Genomic DNA, 21,935 nt, shown 5'->3' on the forward strand with positions numbered 1-21,935 from the left:
AAAACCCCCCCCCCCCCACCTGCCGCAATCTCCTAGACCAGTGAACCGCCCTAGTCAATACTCCACTCCATCTATCCTGACTCGGCAGAAGCTGTCGATTGCCCTTGTTGCGTCACACTCACTCACCAATACCCTCAAGGGTCGTACCCTGCACCTTCCTCATGCCTCAAAGGCTACTGCACGACATCAACCATGGTACGCTTGCTGTCAACACCGCCACTTCTCAGCCAGTCAGGCCCTCGCATCAATACACACCCACATGCATCTTTACACATGTACATACTTACCGGCACTCTCACTACAGCTCCTAACCCCAACTACTCCCCAACTCAGGCCTGTCGCGACAACTTCCCTTATCCTGACTGCGCATAAGTACCCAAGTACACTCGTAATGCTACAAATCATGCGCACACACACACCATGGTCAACTCATACGCACGTACGCTGTGAAACAGACCATGTACTATCTATGGTAACGATACTATGCATTGGGGCTGTGGCCCACGTTGCGCCAGGTAGCCCAACTGGCCCGCCTTGGGCATAAGCTGCAGAACTACTCGAGTTCGCTCCAAAAGGGTCCGGCCCGAATACAAGCCAAACACCCCCTCACCAAATCAAGTCGACATGATTCCCTCTCCGGAAACATGGACTTCTTGGCTACCGACGTCGGGGCGGGTGACTATCCATTAGTAAGTGACTACCCACTTACTATCCGTGCTCTACCATTGAAATTTGATAATGCTACTACTTGCCATGAGACCCTGTTACACACAACGTCGCGGCAAAACGCATGTGCATAGCAAATTACACGGTGGACCAGATCGGCACTTTAAACTTTATCCCCCTTCCGTTTCTAGAAGGGATACGCACTCTCTGTCTCTTCCTCCCCCTCAACAACGACTCCGCGCTCTTTTTGCTCGGCATGCTTCCTGTCCAGGTACTCGAGCAGAACATCGCCATACCTCTCCTTGCCCTTGTACCGGCTGACATCGTCGCCCCAAGACCGGATGGCGCTAGCTAGTCGGCCGGGGACACATGGTTCCTCCGCAAGGCTTGTGATTGGACGCATATAAGTTCGTATAGTAAACACGACACCACCGGACCTGGGTAGTCTGTTCAAAGTTAGATGCAATGCCTTTAAACCTTGAGCCAATCTGCAAAATAGTTGAAAGTGAAGGAATACAGATAAAAGTAAAATAAGAATAACGATCGCAACGTACCGTCTCAAACTTTGTCGTTCGCTCCGGAAGTAGTGATGCTCAATCGCCTTGTTCTTCTCCGCCGTAAACCATCCTACCTCTCCCTCGGCAGTAGCATCTTCACTTCCTATACTCTCGCTCCACGCTAGCCCATCGTCTACCTGGATAAAGTAGTTATTGCGTAGCATGGGGCTCTGAGGCTGAATCCGACGGAAGAAGTTGACCATGCCTTTTTCCAGTTTCTCCCTGAACCTAACATGATACGTTAGTAAGTACCATCCCCATCAGAAGAACAGGAAGAAGAAAAGAAAAGAAAACTCACCCCGGCACATCCCCACTCGTATGAATCTCACTCAACCCCATCCCAAACTTATCCCCCAACCTCCAAAACCCAGGCAACAAAATCGCCCCGGCAACAAGATAATACTGCCCGTCCTCCCTCTCCATCATAATCGCAAGATCATCCTGCACCATCCGCGCACAAAGACTCATCGCATCCTCTCTCTCCCCATTCCTTTCCAGCCGTTGGACATCAAACACCTCTTGCGTGGCTAAATTCCGCATTCCAGTCTCCGTCTTGGAGAATAAAGTGGGATACCGCTCCGGCAGATACGCAACCAGTTCCTCAGCCAGCTCGCGCGCCGCATCCGCCGCTTCAGGCGCGGTGCGGATGCATTGGTCGCCGCGGGATGCGATGCGAGTCGCTTTGAGAGAGTGGTAGTGCAGGTAGTCCGAGTCGAGTTCGATCCAGGCGTCCCAGGGCATGCTGCGGAGGCCCATGGTGATGTTGTATTTGGGGCCGTGGCGGAAGGGGCGGTAGGGTAGGGGTGGGGTGTTTGTTAGGGACCAGTTTGGGTAAGGGGAGGCGGTGGGGCGGGTGAAGGGGTGGGGGTGCCATACTGGGTAGGGTTAGAATTGTATGTTTGTGTGAGAGGAAGAGGAAGAGAGGGTGGTTAGATAGTTACTTGCCTCCGAATGTTCGGTCGGGTGCTCGGAATGGGGATCGCTTTTCTAGATTCGGGGTACTGGGTTCGTTGTTGTTTGCTTGGTTCTTTCTTCTTGTGTTGCGCACGTGACGTGTGAATGATAGGGTGAGCCAGATACACGTGACGAAGACGAGGCCGGTGTATAGGATTGCTTTTGGCGATAGTTTTGCATCATCGAATGCTTTGTACAACTCAGTCTTGGCGTTGGAGTAGTGGTGTCGCGCTGCTCGAGCGACGAGTCCGGCATGCTCTCCAAGCCGAGTGCCCAAGTCAGACATGATGAAAGTGCCGGAGTGGAGCAGTCAGTTCGAAAATCAACAGCTAAATTCAGATGAGATATCAATTGATCTTCGAAATGATCAGAGGGCGAGTCAGTCCAAATAAGCAAAGTAAGAGACAGCACACTACAGATCACGGCGACATAGTCATGCACAGCATGCTGCACAACTTCCTTTTTCTATTATTTAAGTTCCGATTCGATGCCAGTACATATCAGGTCTGCTGAGATAAGACTTGTCACAATGTGGGGTTGCCCGCACCACTGTCGTCAGTACCCGTTTATCTACATGCCGGGGCGGGGAAAGCAATACCCTACTCGGTTTAGTGGGGTGGGCAGACATGCACCGCGATAGCAACTCAAGACCTCTCGGGGGCGGGTGATAAACTTCTCAACATCCAATGCCTTGCGTGCATTCAAGAATTGCGCACGTGGCTAGTAACAAGCTCCATACCGCGCCCTTGTTACCATATCCCCAAGTAACTTGGCTCGGATATAACCTCAGAGTATCCAATGGCTTGGTAACACCGCAATCTCCCCGACAGCCAGATCGCTACCTCTTTAGTCGTGCTGTATTTCCTCTATTTCTTGCGTCGTAACAGACAGTATTCGCCCCATTTGCGCTGGAATTTTGCGGGTATGAAGGGCAGGTCCGGAATCCAGAGCGTGCGACTGACAAAACTCGACTCACTTGCATCAAGAAATGGGAGGCATTGCAGAGTTTCCCATTGCTCTGTGTCGGAGATATAGTCGGGCTCAAGCTTTGTTGGTGGCATTCCAGGAAACCGTGAGTCAACCAGGAAGTCGCAGTGCTGGGTATCAATCTACGTTACGGTTAGTGGGTCCATTGGGATGGGAGTCCATGTATTACTCACATATTTCCCGGGGTCTTCACGGTTTTCATCGTTCATTCCTATGGGTACCATCCATGTACCCGGGAACAATTCTGATCCCATTTCGCCCTCGCTGAACTCGCCAGGTAGAAGTCCAGAAAACTCGCTTTTGATGAACTTGGCACGAACACCTGATGGTAAATGGAAGGAGGATGGAAATCGGTACCACTCTTTACCCAAGCACACCATGTCTTCTGGCATGCCTTCGATGCGGACGAACTTGGGGTCAAACAATGGTTTGTAGACGTTCAGTGGCGCTGAATAAGCCGTGATGTGACCTGATTGGGAAATTAGTTAGTAATACATCAAGACATGGTCAGCTCCATCCGAAGAGTAACAATCAGGTTGTCTGAAGCTGGGGGGCAAGTCGAGTAAAAGATGCAACATACCAATGGTGCGGAGCATGCCCACGTTGAACGACAAAAGCAGTGGTACACAAACGATCGTAAGCTTCACCATGGGAGGGATACGACTGACTAGGTGTCGTGAATCCATGGAGCCAAAGTTGGCGAGGAATATGTGCAACGATAGTGCAGCATTCCAGGCTAGTGCAGGATATGCTGGGTACATGAACCGTTCCTCTTTGTGAGGCTGGACAGTGAATATCGCCAGCCATAGATAGAACGGGCTGACAAAAACCACGGATCGCCTCAGTGTATGCTGAGAGACAGATTTCTCGAACACGAGATATTGAATAAGAAGCAATGGCAGGGCAGCCAGAGCAAGGAAAAACCAAATGTTGAAGTTCAAGGCCAAGTTGCGCACATAAAAATGCCATGGCTCTACTCCGTAAATGTCAGGACCTCTGCTGCCGCCACTGAAGACATTGTACAGTACAATGTTCAATGGCACGCATACTGGTTCCCTGTAGAAGAATGAATCGATGCCTGCTTGCAAGGCGAGAATGGCCAAGGCACTTAATCCGCCTTGAAATATCAGACGTTGCAGACTTTGCAGGATTGTGCCTGTGACGAAGCTCACAATGACATCCTCGAGGATGAACGGCAAGGCAAGGGCGCCTGCAAAGGGCCATCCAAGAGCGCTGCCAATAGCAAACCACGTAATTCCACGAGCAGTCTTGATCGAGCCGCCATACCAGTCCATGAAAGATGCGAAACCTAGCATGGCAAAGTACATGGCAAAACTGGACGGCAGATATGCAGGAGCAGCATGATACATGCCTGGGCTGATAGTCATGATGATCATGAAGAAGATGGCTATGCGCTCCTGGAATGTTTTCCGGATAGCGGAATACATACGAGCCTGGCATAGAGCGCAAAAGAGGGCCAGGACTACGCGTAGGAAGTAGAACTCGATGACCTTTGATTCTTGGATGCCAAGAAATTGCAGAGGCCACGTGCCGGCCCAAATGATGAGTGAATGGATGGCAGTGTAAGTCCAGCTTCGGATGGCATACTCTGGAGAGTATTCCCATGTTTGGAGACCATAGCCATGATTGAGGTAATGACTAGGTTCCCAGTAGTTGAAGACCTCGTCACAGTCCTGAATGGGCGAGAAGGCGGCAGCGGCTAGATTGGCCACGGCAAAGACGCAGAAGGCGCCGAAAGCAGTGAGTGAAGGGGGTCTTGTAAGTAGGTCAGTGGATGCATGTCATCAGGAACGGGTGTCCCCTGAGCCGTGGTGTCTAGACGTACCTGGCCGCATGCGAAGGCGCTGCCTTGGAGCGTGTGGCAGACATGGCGGTGAGGCAATGGCAGCAACTATCTCCGTCAACTCTGAGCAATAATAACGGCAAGACGTCCAGGGCGGTGCATGAACGAGATCGCCCGTTCCGCGTTCACCCGCGTCATAGGGCTGAGGTCGTGCCTGCCCGCCAAGCATACTAGCGCGCATCAAAAAAGGCGACGTTCTCCCTGGATCCGCTCTCCTGTCCCAGAACAATCACCGCACGCAATAAAAGCAAACGGGTGCAGACAACGCAGTTGATATACCGCAGTGATCACGCGCGCTTCAGAGAAGACTGCAGAGAGAGACACTCGAACATGTCCGACTCTCTGGAACCGCCGGCCAAAAGGGCGCGGTTGGAGGCGGACGCTCCCACACAGTATGGCACATCAGCATCCTCTGCATCTGCGCTGGACGCGCCTGGCTCGCCTGTCGATGACATGGACGACGATTTTTACGACACTACGCCAGTCAAACCTTCTGCGCTGCCTACTGCTGTGGACGGGACGACAGCGTCGTCGTTTGCAGCGGTTGCACCCGCGCCAGCCTTTCACCTTCCAGGACTCGGCTCTACGAGCGAGGCCCCGGTTGCGCAGCCGCAGCCGCAGCCACACGACGGCGCGGCAGCCCAAGATGAGCCAGAAGACGGCGAGTTTTCGGATGGGGAGGCCTTTTACGATGATGCCAACGCGAACGCGCAGACCGGCATCCCAGTCGAGCCGTCTGCAGCCAATCAAGCGCAGGCCCAGCATGATGCTCCACAGCAAGGTATGCCGTTGCCCTCTGAGCTGCCTGGTGCAAACTTGACGTCTACCCAAGACGCTGCTGCAGCAGCAGATACCCCCGCCGCCGACACTGACGGCGAGCTCGACGCGGCACTTACTGCAGCCATAGACCAACAAAACGAGACTGAAGATGCTTCACCTGAAGGCGCTACATTCGACAGCAAGGCCGAATTCTTGCGCGTGGCGGAAGCAAACAGGGGTGACCAGAATGCTGAATGGCAGCTGGACTCGGACGCCTCAGACTCGGACTCAGAATCTTCTTCCGACTCGAGCTCTGATGACAGCTCAGACGAGGGCGAGCTGCTGGATCCCGAGGAGCAGGTGCGCCTCCTTATGGCTGAAGTCGCAGACGATGCAGGCGCCTCGGGCCTGGTGAAGGTCAAGACGCTCAATGAGATGGATGAGAAATTCGAGAAGCCCGACATCACTGTTACAGAAGACACCAAAATCACAGAACTCGGCAAGGTTGAATCAATTGTTGGAAATCTAGTGGTTGTGAAAGCCAAGATGTCTGGAGATGAGCAAGTGCTTGAATCTGGCTCGGCGCTCTGTCTGCAGAACCGCACTGTTGTCGGCAAGGTGTCTGAGCAGATTGGCCGTGTTGAAGAGCCTCGCTATTCATTTGGTTTCAATGATCCAGCTGAACTTGCGACTTTAGGTATCGAGAAGGACACACCTATTTACTATGTTGACGAGCACTCAACCTTCACCGAGACTGAGCCCATCCGCCGACAGAAGCATACCGATGCATCGAACCTCCACGACGAAGAGACCAACGAAGTCGAGTTTTCGGACGATGAGAAGGAGGCTGAATACAAGCGCGAGCAGAAAGCCAAGAAGCGAGCCAGAGCGGATACCAACGAGGAGCAGGCTCCTGTGAACATACCTACTGGCCCGAGACTACACGTCGATGCTCCAGCACCGCCTATCTACCGACCCATGGAGTACCAAGGTGGTGGGCTTAAATACAGTGACGATGAAGATGAGGATTTGGGGATGTACAAACCGCTTGCTCGACCGGACCACTTTGAACAAATTGTTGGTCAGGGTGCGCCACTTGAAGATCGTAGCCATGTACGAAGAGGCATGGGTCGCGGCAGGGGTCCATGGGGCGATCGAGGTCGCGGATTTCGTGGCCGGGGAGGCGCTGGTGGACGCGGCGACTTTGGTGGTGCTCGTGGCGACCGAGGAGGATACGGCGGCGGCAATGGCGGACGTGGTGATTTCGGAGGAGGTCGTGGTGATCGTGCAGGACAACGGGGCGACCGCGGGGCTCAGGGCAACAGTCGAGGCGACAAAGGAGGGGGTGAAAAGGGCGGACGCGCAGGCAAGAATCAGTCTGACCGCGGCAAGCAACAGGAGCAGTTTCAACAGAACAACCAGCAGCAGAGGAACGGGCCTTACCAAGACAACCGATCTGCTACCTCTGCATCTCCGGCACGCCAGCAACAGGACCGTAATCAGTCATACCCTCAGCAACCCCCTTCGCAGCAGTCCCCCTCTGGAGGTGGTGGCAAGAACAAGAACCGCAAGCAGCGACAACGTGAGAAGAGGGAGCGAGAACGCCAACAGCAGCAGCAGCAACAACAACAACAACAGCAGCAGCAGCAACAATCCCAAAACAAGCAACAAGAGAATGCTTCTCCAGCACCTTCCGGGCCTTCGAATTCTAATGCCTATACAAACAATAGCAACGCGGGTTGGCCAATACCGTTTTCAGGCCCATCACAACCTGCAATACCATATGCTTCAGCCCCGCCGCCTCCTCCACCAGCAGTGGCTGCATCATACACTCCTCAACCATCTTACACGCCGCAGCCACCAGTACCGGCCCAGCCACAGGCACAACCACAGCAGAACCAGGCGGCCAATTGGGCGGCGTGGGCACAATGGTTCCAGGTTGTGGGTGCGATGAGTGGGCAACAACCACCGCAGCCTCAAATGGCAGCACAAATGGCAGCACAGGCCCCCGCACCGCCACCGCCACAATCGGCTGCTCAAGCGCAGTACTCGTATCCTTATCAAGGATATGGGCAGAGCCAGGCACCGGGTATAAATGCCCCACAGCCAGGCAACGGGCAGGCTAGCGCGCAGTCATTGCAGGATATATTGCGGGCTCTCCAAGGTGGAGGAGCGCCCCAGTAGGACAAGGGACAGATTGACGGGGCTTGATGGCTATGCAGCTTTCTCGGCGAGAGGGAGCGATGACGATGTTTGTGAGACAGCGGAGGGGCTAGTTTGTCATGGACGGGCATTGGTGTCGTTTTTTTGGCTAAACGCAAAGGATGTTTTCTTTAATTTGGGATGGCGTCTTGTAGAATGATATTAATGGTACAGCAGGAGGGATGAGCTGGTGTGATATGCGTCGATGTCAGGTGGAAAAAGCATGGGTGTTGAAGTATCAAAGTGTAAATATTAATCAGGGCAATGGCGCAGACGATATTGTACCACTACTGTGTGCTGGTTGGAAGAAGGGTTGAAGATGCGGGGGTAGGGGCATAGACGGTTAATGGTTGGTTCTTGTCAGCATTTGGCCATAGATGTAAGTACATACTATGTAGTATGTACAGGTAGTGGGAGGTGCGGTGATGAGTCAGGGAGGGTGTGTTGGTGGATGAGGATGAAATGTTATTGCCATTGGCGGTAGGATTGAGGCGTTCGGTGGGGGGGGGGGGGGACCGTGGTGAAACGGTGGGAGTGGGTGGTCGGCCGTGGTTGGAAGGTAGCATGAGATGGTGCTGTGACTAGGGCAGACGTGCAACGTCGGAGAATACGCGCGAGCTTTGTTATGGGCAGGCTGGTGGGCAGCGGGCGTCAGAGGGTGGATTTTGATTTTGCTTTTGCTTATTGTTACGACTATCGAAAGTGGAGTGGCGAGAGCAATGCAGAAGGAGCTAGCAAGTGTAAGTGCAACCATGGAGCGTCGTGGTGGAGGCCGAGGGCAGCATGAGATGCTCGAACAGACGTCGCTGCAAAAGCGGGGAGACGTGCGACAGCGCCACAGTGCCACGGAGCAGCAGAGCAGCAGTGCGACGGCTAACACACAGTGGTTGTTTAGGCGTAGGAGACGCATCAAATCATCCACCCGGCCCTCGACCCATGGAGCCATGCACAAGTCAAGTCCTGCGAGGTGGGCTGCTGGATGAGGGCAAAGTCCCGTGTCCGCAAAAGACAGCCAGTGTTCTAGGCCGGGGGTGGGCTGCTAGGACGGGCAGCTCGGTAGGGCGCGGTAGTGTCTTTGGGAGTGGGTAGGGTGGGAGGGGAGGGGAGGGTAGGGCAGTGGACGAGGGCGTGCAGGTGGCGCAATGCTGCTCGAGAACAGATGAGCATGTCGCTCTCCATACAGAGTGGAGCCCGCGCCCATGCTCATGCCGAGCCGAATGCCAACTGCCCGCCGCCCCAGTGCCCCATCGTCCACCACCACCAGCCCACGCAGAGACATAGACACCGCGAGTGGCACACACACACACAGAACGACAGAACCAAGATAGAGAAACATTCCGCTGCACACGCCCGCAATCCCATCCACCGCGCCGCCTGAACGCCTGCACCCGCCCCCCAACTGCTCTCTCTCTCTCTTCTGCCCTTCCCATCCCCTTGCTGCCCCCTCCCACGTACCGCACATACACACACACATACTTGCATACTTGCATACATACGCACCCTCACTCCCGCTCTCACTCTCACACCTACACCCACGTCCTCTACCGCGCATTCATCGCCCGCCGAACTCCCCATTGTCCGCTGGGCCCTTGACCGCTGCTGGTCGCGCTCTTTGCTTCGCCTCACCTCGCCTCGCCTCACCCTGCCCTACCCTGCCCTGCCCCGGCTCGCCTGCGTCTCCGCCTTTGTCTCTGCCGCCGCCGCCCATGTGCACACCTCAAGCTGCTGTCCCGCCTCGATGAAGCAGCCGTCCTAGGCACCTCTGCGCAAGCAGCCACCCAATCCGCCTATCGTCGCCGCATCTGCGCGGGCCTGGCGCGACACATATACTGCTGCACACCCCGCCGTGACCATGACGAGGAATGAGACGGTCGGCCGTCATGCTTCGGTGGAGAGCTCGTGGAGTTCGCGCTCCGGCGACACAATACGGCCCTATGGACGCGCGGGTTCGCTGAGGGGCACCCCCGTGACGGTCAAGACGGACAAAACACTCAATTCCAAGTACGTACTCCTGCTGATGCAATACACATACACACACCTGTCTGCCCGCCCATCTCCCTTCTCAGCCATGACTCTCATCCTTCCTCCCCGTCTCACTGCCCAGCCGGCATCCTCACTCCTGTCCCGGCCCCATTGCTTACGCCCTCGTCTAGCGCTGAGAAGGAAAGCGAGATATCGCCCGGCACCGTCCCTCCAGCCCCGCCGCCCAAAGACCCCTCGCACCGCCCATGGAAGTCTTCCCATAGGGACGGCGCGGCCATGAGCCCTTTCGGAGAACATCGGAAACAGCTGGCTGTGCTGGAGACCTCTGGGGGGAGAGTGCCTGCCATATCACGAAATCCTCCCACAGCTACGAGCGCCACTTCCCAAGCCACGCCTTGGTCCTCTGCCTCCAACGGCAACAGCATGGCTAACGGCGTCTGGAGCAGCTTCTTCAATGATTCCAATGAAGACGTTTCACAGTCCTCGCCCGGCTTCCGCCCAGGCACCAGCAGTCGCGAGGACAGCATGGGCTTTCCCTTCAAGGACGATCGACGGCCCTCAGTAGCCAGCGCCACCACTGTCAGTAGCACCGGGTCCAAGTCGAGCATTGGCCGAGGATTCCACAAAAGACTCCAGAACGTGTTTGGCGAGGACTTTCCTGCTGATGGCCGTCAGAACTCGGATACCAGTTTGAACATGCCATATGCACCCGACACGCAATCCATCCGTGGACAGCGCAATCGTGGCAACTCCCTCAACAACACCATAGGCAGTGGCCACCACTCCCGACCCACGTCGCCTACCAGTTCGCGCCCGCGCACCCCGCAGGCGTCCTCGGAAGTCACCCCGTGGGAGTTTCAAGACCCAAAGGTGAGTCTCAATCTCAGCTTGCGGAAACCAGTGCCAAAGCAAAGACGCCCTGCCTTTTCACCACAACTTTTGCTCCCTCGCTCCTTCACACGCCCTATGTCACCTTGCGCCGATCCTGGCTGTTGCATCGCTAACTCCTAACAGGACATGGCTGCTTTGCCTGAGAGCGGGGGGCGCCGGTCATCTGAACAGCATTCAGCAAAGTCTGGCCGATCACATCACAAACTCCACGTAAGGTTGCCGGGAACCACCAGTCATCGACACAAAGGAAGCAAGGAAGAGAACAAATTCCCAGATGGACGAGCTGACAACAGTCAGGCTTATGCTCTGCGACCTACCACCAGCCGCGAGGAGGCAAATACTCGTACAAACCAGCCATCAGCCCTTAGCTCAGCCTTTGCTTCCAAGTCGAGTCTCCTGGGCCGTCCATCAAGCCCTACTCCAAGCTCATACTCAGACATGACTCGGGATGATAGGATGGCACAACGATCACCCAGTACCAGCAAACCAGCCCATGGATTCTTTGCACGACTGCGGGGCAAGGACAAATCAGATCGTAACGTGCAGTCAGAAAGTCTTAAGAACCTTACGTCTTCTGGGACTGCCTCGGCCACCTCCTTGAATCCATCCATTGCCCCAGCTCGACTTACCAGACCAGAACTTCCTCCACAGGCGAACATGGCCAAGCGCCCAGCCACCAGCGGTGTCGCTGATGACAAGTCGTTGAAGGAGCAGAGGGGGAGGGCCCCTCACCACCGGTTGCCTACTTTTAGGAAGGAGAAGCGCGCGCCCATGATTGAACCAACCGGCCGGGACCCCAACGAGAACATAGCTAGCACAGCAGGCAATGATGCCGTCTTCTTCTTGGACCGGAATCTCGACGATATGGAGGGTATCGTCAACCTACAGCAGCAACCGCCCATGACACCGCCTGTTGGAGAATTACAAAAACAGCCTACCCTTCGTGAAGACATTGCGATCCCGCTCGAGGATGACGGTACAGCGGCTTGGGACGCACCCGATTCCTGGGCTGTGAAGCGTACAAAGGACGAGTTGGAGAAACCGGCCGATGTTGAGGACATTCCCACGCCTTCAAAAGAAGAGCACGACAACAAGACGTACTGTTTGCGCATTTTCAGAGTTGACTCAACCTTTGCAACGCTTTCGGCCACCCTCAACACTACTGTGCAAGAGATTATTCAAATACTAGGGAAAAAGACGGTATTGCAAGACGAACTGGACAACTACCACATCGTGATGCGTAAGCACGACACTTCGCGACAGCTAGACAGTAATGAACGCCCGCTACTCATACAGAAGCGGCTCCTGGAGCTAGCCGGATACACGGATAAGGATCGTCTAGAAGATGTTGGCCGAGAGGACAATAGTTATCTCTGCAGATTCACTTTCCTTCCTGCTAAGATGAGCGGATACTCGAGTCTGGAACGGGACCCCGGCTTCAGCAAGATGCAAAAGTTCACCCACGTTGACCTCCAAGGCCGCAATTTGATTACCATTCCTATTACCTTGTACCAGAAGGCGACCGAGATAATATCACTCAATCTTTCCCGTAACCTATCATTAGATGTCCCCAGGGACTTTATCCTTGCTTGCACCAACCTGAGAGAGATCAAGTACACCAGCAACGATGCCAGACGACTACCTCCTAGTCTTAGCCTCGCCAGTCGCTTGACTATGTTGGATATCTCGAACAACCGGCTGCAGTCACTCGACCGAGCTGAGTTGTACAAGCTGCAAAGCTTGCAAGGTCTTCGACTCTCCAACAACTGGCTAACGCGACTACCACCCTACTTTGGACAATACCGTGCACTTCGCAGTTTGAACCTGAGCTCCAACTCGTTGAACGAATTTCCCGACTTTTTGTGTGAAGTGCGCACGCTGGTCGACCTCGACATCAGCTTCAACTCAATCTCCAGCTTGCCCAAAATAGGCCAATTGACCTGTCTGGAGAGACTCTGGGCGACGAATAACAAGTTGACCGGCAGTTTTCCGCCAGGACTCAGCAATCTGGTTAACCTTCGAGAAATCGACCTGCGATTCAATGCGCTTGACAGCATGGATGTCATGTCCCAACTGCCGCGGCTGGAATACCTCATGATAGGTCACAACTCTATCTCGGCCTTCGAGGGCTATTTCCCCAAGATTCGAGTGCTTCATATGAATCACAACCCCGTGACACGGTTTGGCCTCACACAACCAACACCGTCCTTATCCGTACTCAACCTTGCATCTGCAAAACTAGCTCAGCTACCCGACGATCTCTTTTCCAAACTCACAGGTCTTACTAAGCTGATTCTCGACAAGAATCACTTCACGTCTATATCAAAAAACATTGGCAAGCTGTACAGACTAGAGCATTTGAGTATTGCTCGAAATTCGCTCGACGTATTACCTGCAGAGATTGGGCGGCTTGTCGAACTTCGTTATCTGGATGTGCGTGAGAATAACCTTAGCGTACTTCCTCAGGAGCTTTGGTACGCACGTCGGCTGGAGACACTCAATGTATCGTCAAACGTTCTCGATGCATTTCCGAAGCCAGGTGCGGCGCCTCCTCAAGTAACCAATGGTGAGCAGACCCAAACAGATGGACCTACAAATACACATGCCTTGAAGGCCACTCCAAGTTTCGAGGAACTAGGCAAACTGGAAGATTTCCAGAATCGTCGTCCCAGCCAAGCGTCAGGTGGGCTCACCGTTGCTAGTTCGCCTGCCCCTTCAAATCGAACAGGATCCATGACTTCTTACAACTCATCAAGTACAGCACGCAAGCCATCCACAGCCTCTCGTGCGCCAGCCGAGGGAAATGTAACACCCATGTCTCGCAAAGATTCTAGCCTAAGCAGTCGCATGGTGACCACTTTCGCAGGCTCCCTTAGACACGTATTTCTGGCTGATAACCGCCTCAATGACGACGTCTTTGACGAGCTGTGCCTCCTGCCTGAGCTACGGATTGTCAATCTGGGCTACAATCTCATTTACGACATACCGCCGCGTACTATTCGTAGATGGCAACATCTCACTGAGCTGTATCTATCTGGCAATGATCTCACATCCTTGCCAGCAGAGGACCTTGAAGAAGTCGGCTCACTCAAGGTGCTCCATATCAACAACAATAAATTTCAGGTTCTGCCTGCGGAACTCGGGAAGGTTGCGCAACTGGCTGTTCTCGATGTCGCGAGCAATTCGCTCAAGTACAACGTCTCAAATTGGCCATACGACTGGAATTGGAACTGGAACCACAAACTTCGGTACCTGAATTTGTCTGGTAACAAACGCTTGGAGATCAAGCCTAGTGGATCGTACAGCGGCAGCGGTTCGAGCATGCGCGAAGGGCGTGATCTTACAGATTTCAGTTCTCTCATCAATCTACGGGTGCTTGGTCTCATGGATGTTACGATGATGGTACCCTCGGTTCCAGAGCAATCAGAGGACCGAAGAGTCCGTACAGCAGGCTCGGCTGTCGGTACAATGGCGTATGGTATGGCGGATTCCCTGGGTCGCAACGAGCACATATCGACTATGGACATGGTCGTGCCCCGCTTCCGCAGCCATGACGATGAACAACTGTTGGGAATGTTCGACGCACAACCGCTTGCTGGAGGCGGTGCTAAAATCGCAAAGTACTTGTACGATAATTTCAAGAACCGGTTCGCCGATGAGCTAGAGCGTTTACGGCCGCAAGAAACTCCCTCGGATGCTTTGCGACGGACCTACCTAGGTCTCAACAAAGAACTAGCTACCGCCGCCAGTCAAGCACTCGATAAGAACGCCTTTGCGTCACCAACTCAACAACGCAGTTCGGTACCTGAGCTCAGCGATGATGATCTGACTTCAGGAAGTGTGGCAACTGTACTGTTCCTAAAAGAAATGGAGCTCTACATATCCAATGTCGGCGATGCGCAGGCACTCTTGATCCGATCTGAAGGAGGACACAAAATCCTCACACGCAAGCATGATCCCGCAGAGCCTGGAGAGAGGTCAAGGATACGAGAGGCTGGAGGTTTCGTGTCGCGACAGGGCAAGCTTAACGACGTCCTTGAGGTTTCGAGAGCCTTTGGATATGTGCAAATGTCGCCTTCAGTCATCGCGTCACCTCACATCCTCAACATGACTCTGGGAGATACCGACGAAATGGTCTTGGTCGCTTCCCGAGAGCTCTGGGAGTATCTTACGCCAGATTTCGCCGTCGATGTGGCACGATCAGAGCGCAATGATCTAATGGTAGCTGCACAGAAACTTCGCGATCTAGCGATTGCATTTGGTGCTACGAACAAGATCATGGTTATGCTGCTCGGAGTCAGCGACCTCAAGAGCAAACAGCGTGCCCGGTACCGCACACAAAGCATGTCTTTGATTCCTGCTCCTGGTGCTGATCCTGATTGGGGCGCATCCCGCAGACGCGGAAAGAAGGGTAACCTTGTCGGCGATTCCAAACTGGCGCGTCTCGACAATGAAGTAGATGCCCCAACAGGAGAAGTCAGCTTGGTCTTCACTGATATCAAGAACTCGACAATACTGTGGGAGACGTACCCAATTGCCATGCGATCCGCTATCAAGATGCACAATGAGCTTATGCGCCGACAGCTACGTATCATTGGTGGTTATGAAGTCAAGACGGAAGGTGATGCCTTTATGGTTGCTTTCCGCACCGTCACTTCGGCATTGCTCTGGTGTTTTACCATTCAAAGCCAGTTACTCGAGGTTCAATGGCCTCAGGAGATACTCAATAGTGTGAACGGACAAGAGGTGGTCGACGCTGATGGTAATGTCATCTTCCGAGGTCTTTCAGTGCGTATGGGTATCCATTGGGGTACACCGGTGTGTGAAGTCGATCCTGTCACCAAGCGCATGGATTACTTTGGACCCATGGTCAATCGTGCCTCGCGTATCTCGTCCGTCGCCGATGGAGGTCAGATCACTGTCTCATCTGACTTCATTGCCGAGATTCAGCGCCTGCTTGAGACGCATATCGAGGGAGACCGCAATAATTCGGCAGGTTCCGAAGAAGCCTATGGCGACGATCTGAACAACCAAATGATTCGCTCCGAATTACGCTCCCTTAGTAGCCAAGGTTTCGAAGTCAAAGACCTAGGCGAACGTCGCCTCAAAGGTCTCGAAAATCCGGAATATATCTACCTCATGTACCCACACTCGCTCGCCAGTCGTCTCACTGTTCAACGACAGACGGATGCAAAGCCTGCCGATCCCAAAACCGAAGCTACAGTTGGGCAAAAGATGGCTGGTAGTCAGCTCACTATTGACACGGAAGATGTATGGGATCTTTGGAATATCAGTCTTCGTCTCGAGATGCTCTGTAGTTCCCTTGAAAGTCCAGGATGTTCTGAGTTGAAGCCTCCGGAGACTGCCCTGTTGGAGAGGATGAAGAGTCGGGGCGGAGAAATCACAGATCGGTTCTTGGTAAACTTTGTGGAACATCAAATATCTAGAATCGAGGTAAGTTTCTATGGGCTCTCGTAGTTAGATGTTGAAATACTGACTGAACTCATAGTCTTGTGTAAACACGCTTTTCCTGCGTCATCGGATGAGGCCATTTGGCAGTGCACCCCTGCTCCAACAGGCTTGCCACATGGGAGACATCTTTGCTGAACTAGAAGCCAAGTTGCAGAGGCTAGCAGAGTTTGAACGAGGGGCTATCGAGGGAATGGCGCCCTCATGAGTTTCAAACATTGGACACTTCACGCATATCATTGTTACGCCACCACACGCGGTCTGAACCAAAGGAAAATGCGACGTCAACGACACGGGCATGCCATGATCATGACCATGACTATGACCATGACCAGTCATAATCTTTTCTTCTGCAAATACTCTTATCGTATCCTAATCGATCAGTCGCATGCCCCCCTTTCTTGCTATTCATACCTCGGCGTCTTAGGCGGTCACGAGACGGATCCCGGGGCCCTCTCTGTATCATACCTTACTACACGCACACACACACAAATACCCCGCCCTGGAGGCTTGTCGGTTTACCAAAACATAAACTTACATAGCAATGCCATTACCGTCATCATCATTATTAACTCACCGCTACATGGTGAATCTGGACCTGAAGGGACAAACGGGGCCTATGGCATTTTTTTGAAGGGAGTTATTTTTGGAGGGGGGGTTTCTTTTTTGGCTGGCTAGCCTTCGAGGATTATTTCGTCATCTTTCTTGTGTGTGTGGTGACTTGGAAAGGGGGAGGGGATTATAGGAAGGCGACTTCTACGCTACCATGCCTTTCTGTCTGTGTGTACCTCTTTTTCTTTTCTGTTAAAATTTTGTCATCGCGGCTTTTGTTTGTATGCTGTGTGTGTGTGTGAGTATAAGAGAGAAAGAGAAGGTGTATGTAGCTCATTCTTATTCCTTGAATGTGTGTGTATGTCATGAATCCTACGTGTTAGGTAGAATGACATGTTATTGTTAGGGGCTCAGAGTACCAACAGGACGATATGCTTCTTGTCACAAACATATACATATAAATACAGAGTCTAATATAATTTCATCCTTTTAGTAGTAAAAGATGAGGAAGTAGAGATCAAATTTTGGCCAGTGAACCTCTCAATCCTTTCAACTCGCCACTAACCGCCTCACGGCTCGTCAGACTCAATGCTGCAGCCCTTTGTGCGAAACCTACCACATCTTGGATCCGCCTGCCCTGGCTAAGACTGTGGGCTAGAGCCCCACAAAACGTATCGCCAATACCATTTACACTGACTACTTCTTCGGGAGAGAGCACCTTTTCCACAGGGAACAGTCTCACGTATAGCCCCGTAACACTTGATTGCGCATTTGTTGCACTAGACGCACTGTTGCGTGCGAGTACAAACTGGCGCTCAGCCTCGGAGTGTAGTTCAGGTGCGTCAGCGGTAAGAAGTTTGGTCATGAGGACACCTTGAGGACCGAGTTTAGTCAGTATAGTGGGGAAAAAGGGAAGCAACTTGATCGCTTGTTGAGGGATGCCTTGGTCGACTACATCACTGCCTATAGTGACTGCCAGGGGTACGCGGAGGCCGCCATTGGGAATACCCAGTGCATCGATGACGCTGAACCACTCGGGGCTGTCAAAGTAGCCGGACTGGTGTGCGTGGTCGTGTAGAGCACTGAGTTCGTACGTGTTTGGTGTTGTGATGTCTACTAGAGGGGTGGGGAAAACAGTGGGGGCAGCTTTTTGCGGAAAGATTCTTAGGGATTTGGCGGTAGAGACTGGCTCGAAAATAGTGGTTGTGTTTGCTTGATGGGCAGCTTGGAGCCAGGTGTGCAAGGCGGTCGACGACCAGTTTGCATCTGCGACAAAAGCTTTGGGTGGACCGGAGAGGTCGTCGAACACGGTGTTGGCTAGCTGGCGAATGGTGTCGTTGGGTATGGTCTCTAGGATGGACATGTCCGCCATGGCCATGGCAAGATCCTTGTTGGTATTGTTAATGGCAACATATTGTGCCGTCCTGGAAGGTGCAGGCATCGTCTCAATACCAGAGGTTGACATGCCTTCTTCTTGTAGTTGACTGACAGCTGCGCGGCCACTTAGGTCGTCACCCACAGCGCTGTGCAGTCGAACGGATGAACCGAGCAAATGAGAAGCTTTGGCAATATTGTGAGCTACGCCTCCGAGTGATTGGGTAATAACAGCAGGGTTTGACGTATGTGGCAGCGGATCTATCTGGCTGGCTGAAGGTGTTAAAGGAGCAAAATCACACGAAAAGTCTACTGCGAGAGCTCCTGCCACAACGATGTCGGCAGCTTGCTGTTGTTCGGATTTAGATGATATACTGGTAGCAGGTGTGGAAGGAGGCTCAGAAGGCGATAGAGATGCATTGTGCAGCCGCTCTTGAGCGGTAGAGGCCGGACTGGACTGAACGGGTGTGAAGCAAGAAGAATTACGTCTAAGATACTTACATCAGCGCCAGTTTACTATTGAGCTACCAGAGTGTTGGCTCACCCTTGGGCTTCTTGTTGCTTTGCTTCTAGAATGGCGAGTTCCCGTGCTACAATGGCTGCTCGCTTGACGTTGGACTCAATGAGTGCCCTGTTAGCAGGAATGCTCTTGCCCTTGGTAAGCTCCTTGATTTTAGCGAGTACAAAAGGCGTGTTGTCTTTGCCTGAGATGTTTGCGGCGTTGGCTTGTCGCAAGGCCTCTTCGATAACCACGTCCATTTCTTCCTTGGGTATAGCAAATTCTGTAGGAACAGGGTTGGCAAAAAGGAGGCCAGATGAAATTTGCAGTGTGTGTTGCGCATCTGATTGGCGTTAGAGAGGCTCATCGGGAGACAATGGATACTCACGTATGACAGCAGCAGCTTCAATTTCGTCCGCAATAGTCACAGGGCTCTTAACTCCACTGTCTCTGGACCAGAAGGCAGGAAAGTCCACCTTCCCCGTACGTCCGTCGGCAAATGTACCCACTCCCACGCCCTCAGTTTCAAGGTACTCGATTGTTCGCGGTATGTCAAGGAAACTCTTGCAGCCACTGGAGACCACCGTGACTGGTGTTCTTCCAAGCTCCGTCAAATCGGCGGAGATGTCCATGCTCGACTCGGCGCCGCGGTGGACACCACCAAGGCCGCCTGTTCCGAATATCTTAATACCAGCGAGGTGTGCTAGCAACATGGTGCCAGATATGGTGGTGCCTCCATTGAACGACTTGTTGATGAGTCGCGTACCGCATACATAGCCGAGGTCGCGACGTGAGAGCTTCAACGTATTTGCCTGTCCAGCAGAAGAAGCCAGTCTTATGAGCTCCTCTGGATCCAAGCCGACGCGTGCTACACCATCCAAAATGCCTATTGTGGCCGGGACAGCACCGTTGGTCCGAACTACACTTTCGAGGAGGGAGGCCAGGGCTACATTTTCAGGGTATGGGAAACCTGTACGGGCAATTAGCTCATGTCACGTGCATATGTGTCATTGACATGCGCCCTCACCGTGTGTGTAGATGGTCGTCTCCAGGGCGACTACGGGCTTGTTTGAATTCAGCGCCTCTCGCACCTCGTCCGAGACACGAAAAAAACCATTATTGGTCAGGTGACGCCTTGCCAAAGCCCTGGCTATGACCGCAGACGTGGCGGCTATGCGAGGCCGCCTAATTGAGGTTGCCAACAGGCGCATTGTGGTGTTGTCGAGGGGCGTTTGTGGAGGAGCCAGGCATGGAGGGGTGGTGGAGCTATGGGTGTTCACGCACAGACGCGGAGGTGCCAGCCAACTCCGAAGAGAACACGACGCAATAGCATAGCCGCGTGTGAGCCGCCGACAAACACCAACCTCGCACATGACGGGATAGCTTGACTGCTATTCGCAATGAGGTCCATCTCCCTCACAAGCTGCATAGCAGCTCTGGCAACCTTCGCCGCCGCCGAATTAAACTTCTCCGAACCACTGCTGTCCAAGCAAGTGCTCCCTAGCACCTTCGCACCACCCCAGGTATTCAAGAATGCCAATCTAGTCCGCACCACCAATCTCGACAAGGCCTACCCCAGGGAGACGATCAATGTCATTATCCAAAACATTGATTCAAAGGCGCAGTCGGAATACTATCTCCCCTTCGACTCGACCCTGCTGTCAAAGGTCGGCGGGCTCGAGGTGAGGGACAAGAAGGCGACTGAGAAGGGCATCTTCAAGGTTGATGTTGTTGGCTTTGATGCGGAAAGGTGTGTATAGACTGCGTAACTGGTATGCATAACACCGCGACTAACGGAAACAGCTCGGTTGAGTTCTACAAGATCCACCTCCCCGAACCTCTCGCACCCAACGCCCAGCAGACACTCAGCATCTCCTACTCAATTCTCTCCTCCCTCAAGCCGGTCCCCGCCCAGCTCCCTCAGACAGCGAAGCAGTACCTGCAATACGACTTTAGCGCATACGCACCCTCCGCTTACCTGACTGAGAAGCAGCGCACCAAGGTCAAGTTCCCCAACAACGATGTGCCAGACTACACCACTCTCCCCGCCGAGCTCAATGACGAGAACAAGGCCGACCCACAGAAGCAGGGCTCCACCTTCACATATGGAGTTTACAACAATGTGCCAGCTGGCGCTCAGCAGCCCGTAAGCGTACGCTACGAATTCACAAAGCCCGTGACGCACGCCACGCGCCTGGAGCGCGATGTCGAAGTCTCGCATTGGGGCGGCAACTTGGCCTTTGAGGAGAGGTATTGGCTCGAGAATCAGGGCGCCGGACTTAAGAACCACTTTTCACGTGTCGAATGGCAGAGACAATCTTACATGAACCCACCTACTTTTGCTGTCAAGGGTCTTGTCCTTCCTCTGGCCCCCGGATCTGTCGACCCCTACTTCACCGACGACATCGGTAACGTCTCTACCTCCAGGTTTCGCCCTGGCAACAAGGAGGCTTTGTTGGAGTTGAAGCCCAGGTATCCCATCTTTGGAACCTGGAAGTACAGTTTCCGTGTTGGTTGGAACGCTGATCTGTCCTCGTACCTGCGCAAGCTTTCGACTGGCGATACGTATGTGCTCAAGGTTCCTTTCCTTGAGGGCCCCCGCGCTGCTGAGGGCATTTCCTACGGTCGCGTCAACCTCCGCATCATCCTCCCTGAGGGCGCTACCAATGTCAAGTTTTCGACTAATGTTCCCATTGTAGCCGACAAGGTTACGCTGCACAAGACCTTTATGGATACTCTGGGCCGCACTGCACTAACCTTGACATCTATCAACTTAGTGGATGAGTTCAGGGACCGCGATGTCATTGTCACTTATGACTATCCCTTGATTGCGGGATACAGGAAACCTATTGTCATCACTCTGGGCATGTTTGCTGTGTTTACCGTTACTTGGGTATTGGGCAGCATCGATACCAGCATTGGCAAGAAGAAGACGGCATAAAGGAGTTCAAAATAGAAGAAGAAGGGACAGGTGTGACGAGCATGTGCAATGTTATGATATGAAGAGGAAAGAAAAGATGTGGATCGGAGCATTGGGGAGGATAGCTTCGAGCGCGGTTCAGTACTGTTAGGAAGTGAGCGTATATCGCAATGTTTTTGTCATCATGTAACAAGAATCAATATCGGAGTTCAATGTCATCAATCAAGGAGTATCAAGCACTGATGTCTTATACATGGC

The 21,935-nt window shown here is 53.3% G+C and overlaps 6 protein-coding genes across 6 annotated transcripts; 3 read left to right on the forward strand and 3 right to left on the reverse strand.

Annotated features, from left to right (window-relative positions):
- Nucleotides 1–524: 524 nt before the first annotated feature.
- On the reverse strand, nt 525–2,504 carry COCSADRAFT_137709 (uncharacterized protein). The gene is made up of 4 exons (XM_007699609.1): nt 2,169–2,504; nt 1,522–2,098; nt 1,221–1,451; nt 525–1,112 (listed from the first exon to the last, which is right to left on the reverse strand). Exons 1-4 carry the CDS (start codon nt 2,461–2,463, stop codon nt 854–856), a joined length of 1,362 nt encoding a protein of 453 aa, XP_007697799.1. The 5' UTR covers nt 2,464–2,504; the 3' UTR covers nt 525–853.
- Nucleotides 2,505–2,598: 94 nt separating this feature from the next.
- COCSADRAFT_112514 (glycosyltransferase family 22 protein) lies at nt 2,599–5,126 on the reverse strand. Its single transcript, XM_007699610.1, has 4 exons — nt 5,011–5,126; nt 3,745–4,940; nt 3,338–3,633; nt 2,599–3,286 (listed from the first exon to the last, which is right to left on the reverse strand). The coding sequence occupies exons 1-4, from the start codon at nt 5,052–5,054 to the stop codon at nt 3,044–3,046; spliced, it is 1,779 nt and encodes a 592-aa protein (XP_007697800.1). The 5' UTR covers nt 5,055–5,126; the 3' UTR covers nt 2,599–3,043.
- A 232-nt stretch (nt 5,127–5,358) lies between these two features.
- COCSADRAFT_24390 (uncharacterized protein) lies at nt 5,359–7,971 on the forward strand (the record flags this gene model as incomplete). Its single annotated transcript, XM_007699247.1, has 1 exon — nt 5,359–7,971. One exon carries the CDS (start codon nt 5,359–5,361, stop codon nt 7,969–7,971), a length of 2,613 nt encoding a protein of 870 aa, XP_007697437.1.
- A 1,689-nt stretch (nt 7,972–9,660) lies between these two features.
- On the forward strand, nt 9,661–16,971 carry COCSADRAFT_296563 (uncharacterized protein). Its single transcript, XM_007699611.1, has 4 exons — nt 9,661–9,990; nt 10,143–10,842; nt 10,987–16,317; nt 16,373–16,971. Exons 1-4 carry the CDS (start codon nt 9,842–9,844, stop codon nt 16,538–16,540), a joined length of 6,348 nt encoding a protein of 2,115 aa, XP_007697801.1. The 5' UTR covers nt 9,661–9,841; the 3' UTR covers nt 16,541–16,971.
- A 430-nt stretch (nt 16,972–17,401) lies between these two features.
- Nucleotides 17,402–20,007, reverse strand: COCSADRAFT_137719 (uncharacterized protein; the record flags this gene model as incomplete). The annotated part of the gene is made up of 4 exons (XM_007699612.1): nt 19,785–20,007; nt 19,146–19,727; nt 18,803–19,100; nt 17,402–18,746 (listed from the first exon to the last, which is right to left on the reverse strand). Exons 1-4 carry the CDS (start codon nt 19,966–19,968, stop codon nt 17,402–17,404), a joined length of 2,409 nt encoding a protein of 802 aa, XP_007697802.1. The 5' UTR covers nt 19,969–20,007.
- A 66-nt stretch (nt 20,008–20,073) lies between these two features.
- COCSADRAFT_188658 (uncharacterized protein) lies at nt 20,074–21,919 on the forward strand. Its single transcript, XM_007699613.1, has 2 exons — nt 20,074–20,507; nt 20,561–21,919. Exons 1-2 carry the CDS (start codon nt 20,158–20,160, stop codon nt 21,696–21,698), a joined length of 1,488 nt encoding a protein of 495 aa, XP_007697803.1. The 5' UTR covers nt 20,074–20,157; the 3' UTR covers nt 21,699–21,919.
- The last annotated feature ends 16 nt before the right edge of the window (nt 21,920–21,935 follow it).

This window comes from Bipolaris sorokiniana (assembly GCF_000338995.1).
Source record: "Bipolaris sorokiniana ND90Pr unplaced genomic scaffold COCSAscaffold_4, whole genome shotgun sequence".
Classification (NCBI taxonomy): Eukaryota; Fungi; Ascomycota; class Dothideomycetes; order Pleosporales; family Pleosporaceae; genus Bipolaris; species Bipolaris sorokiniana.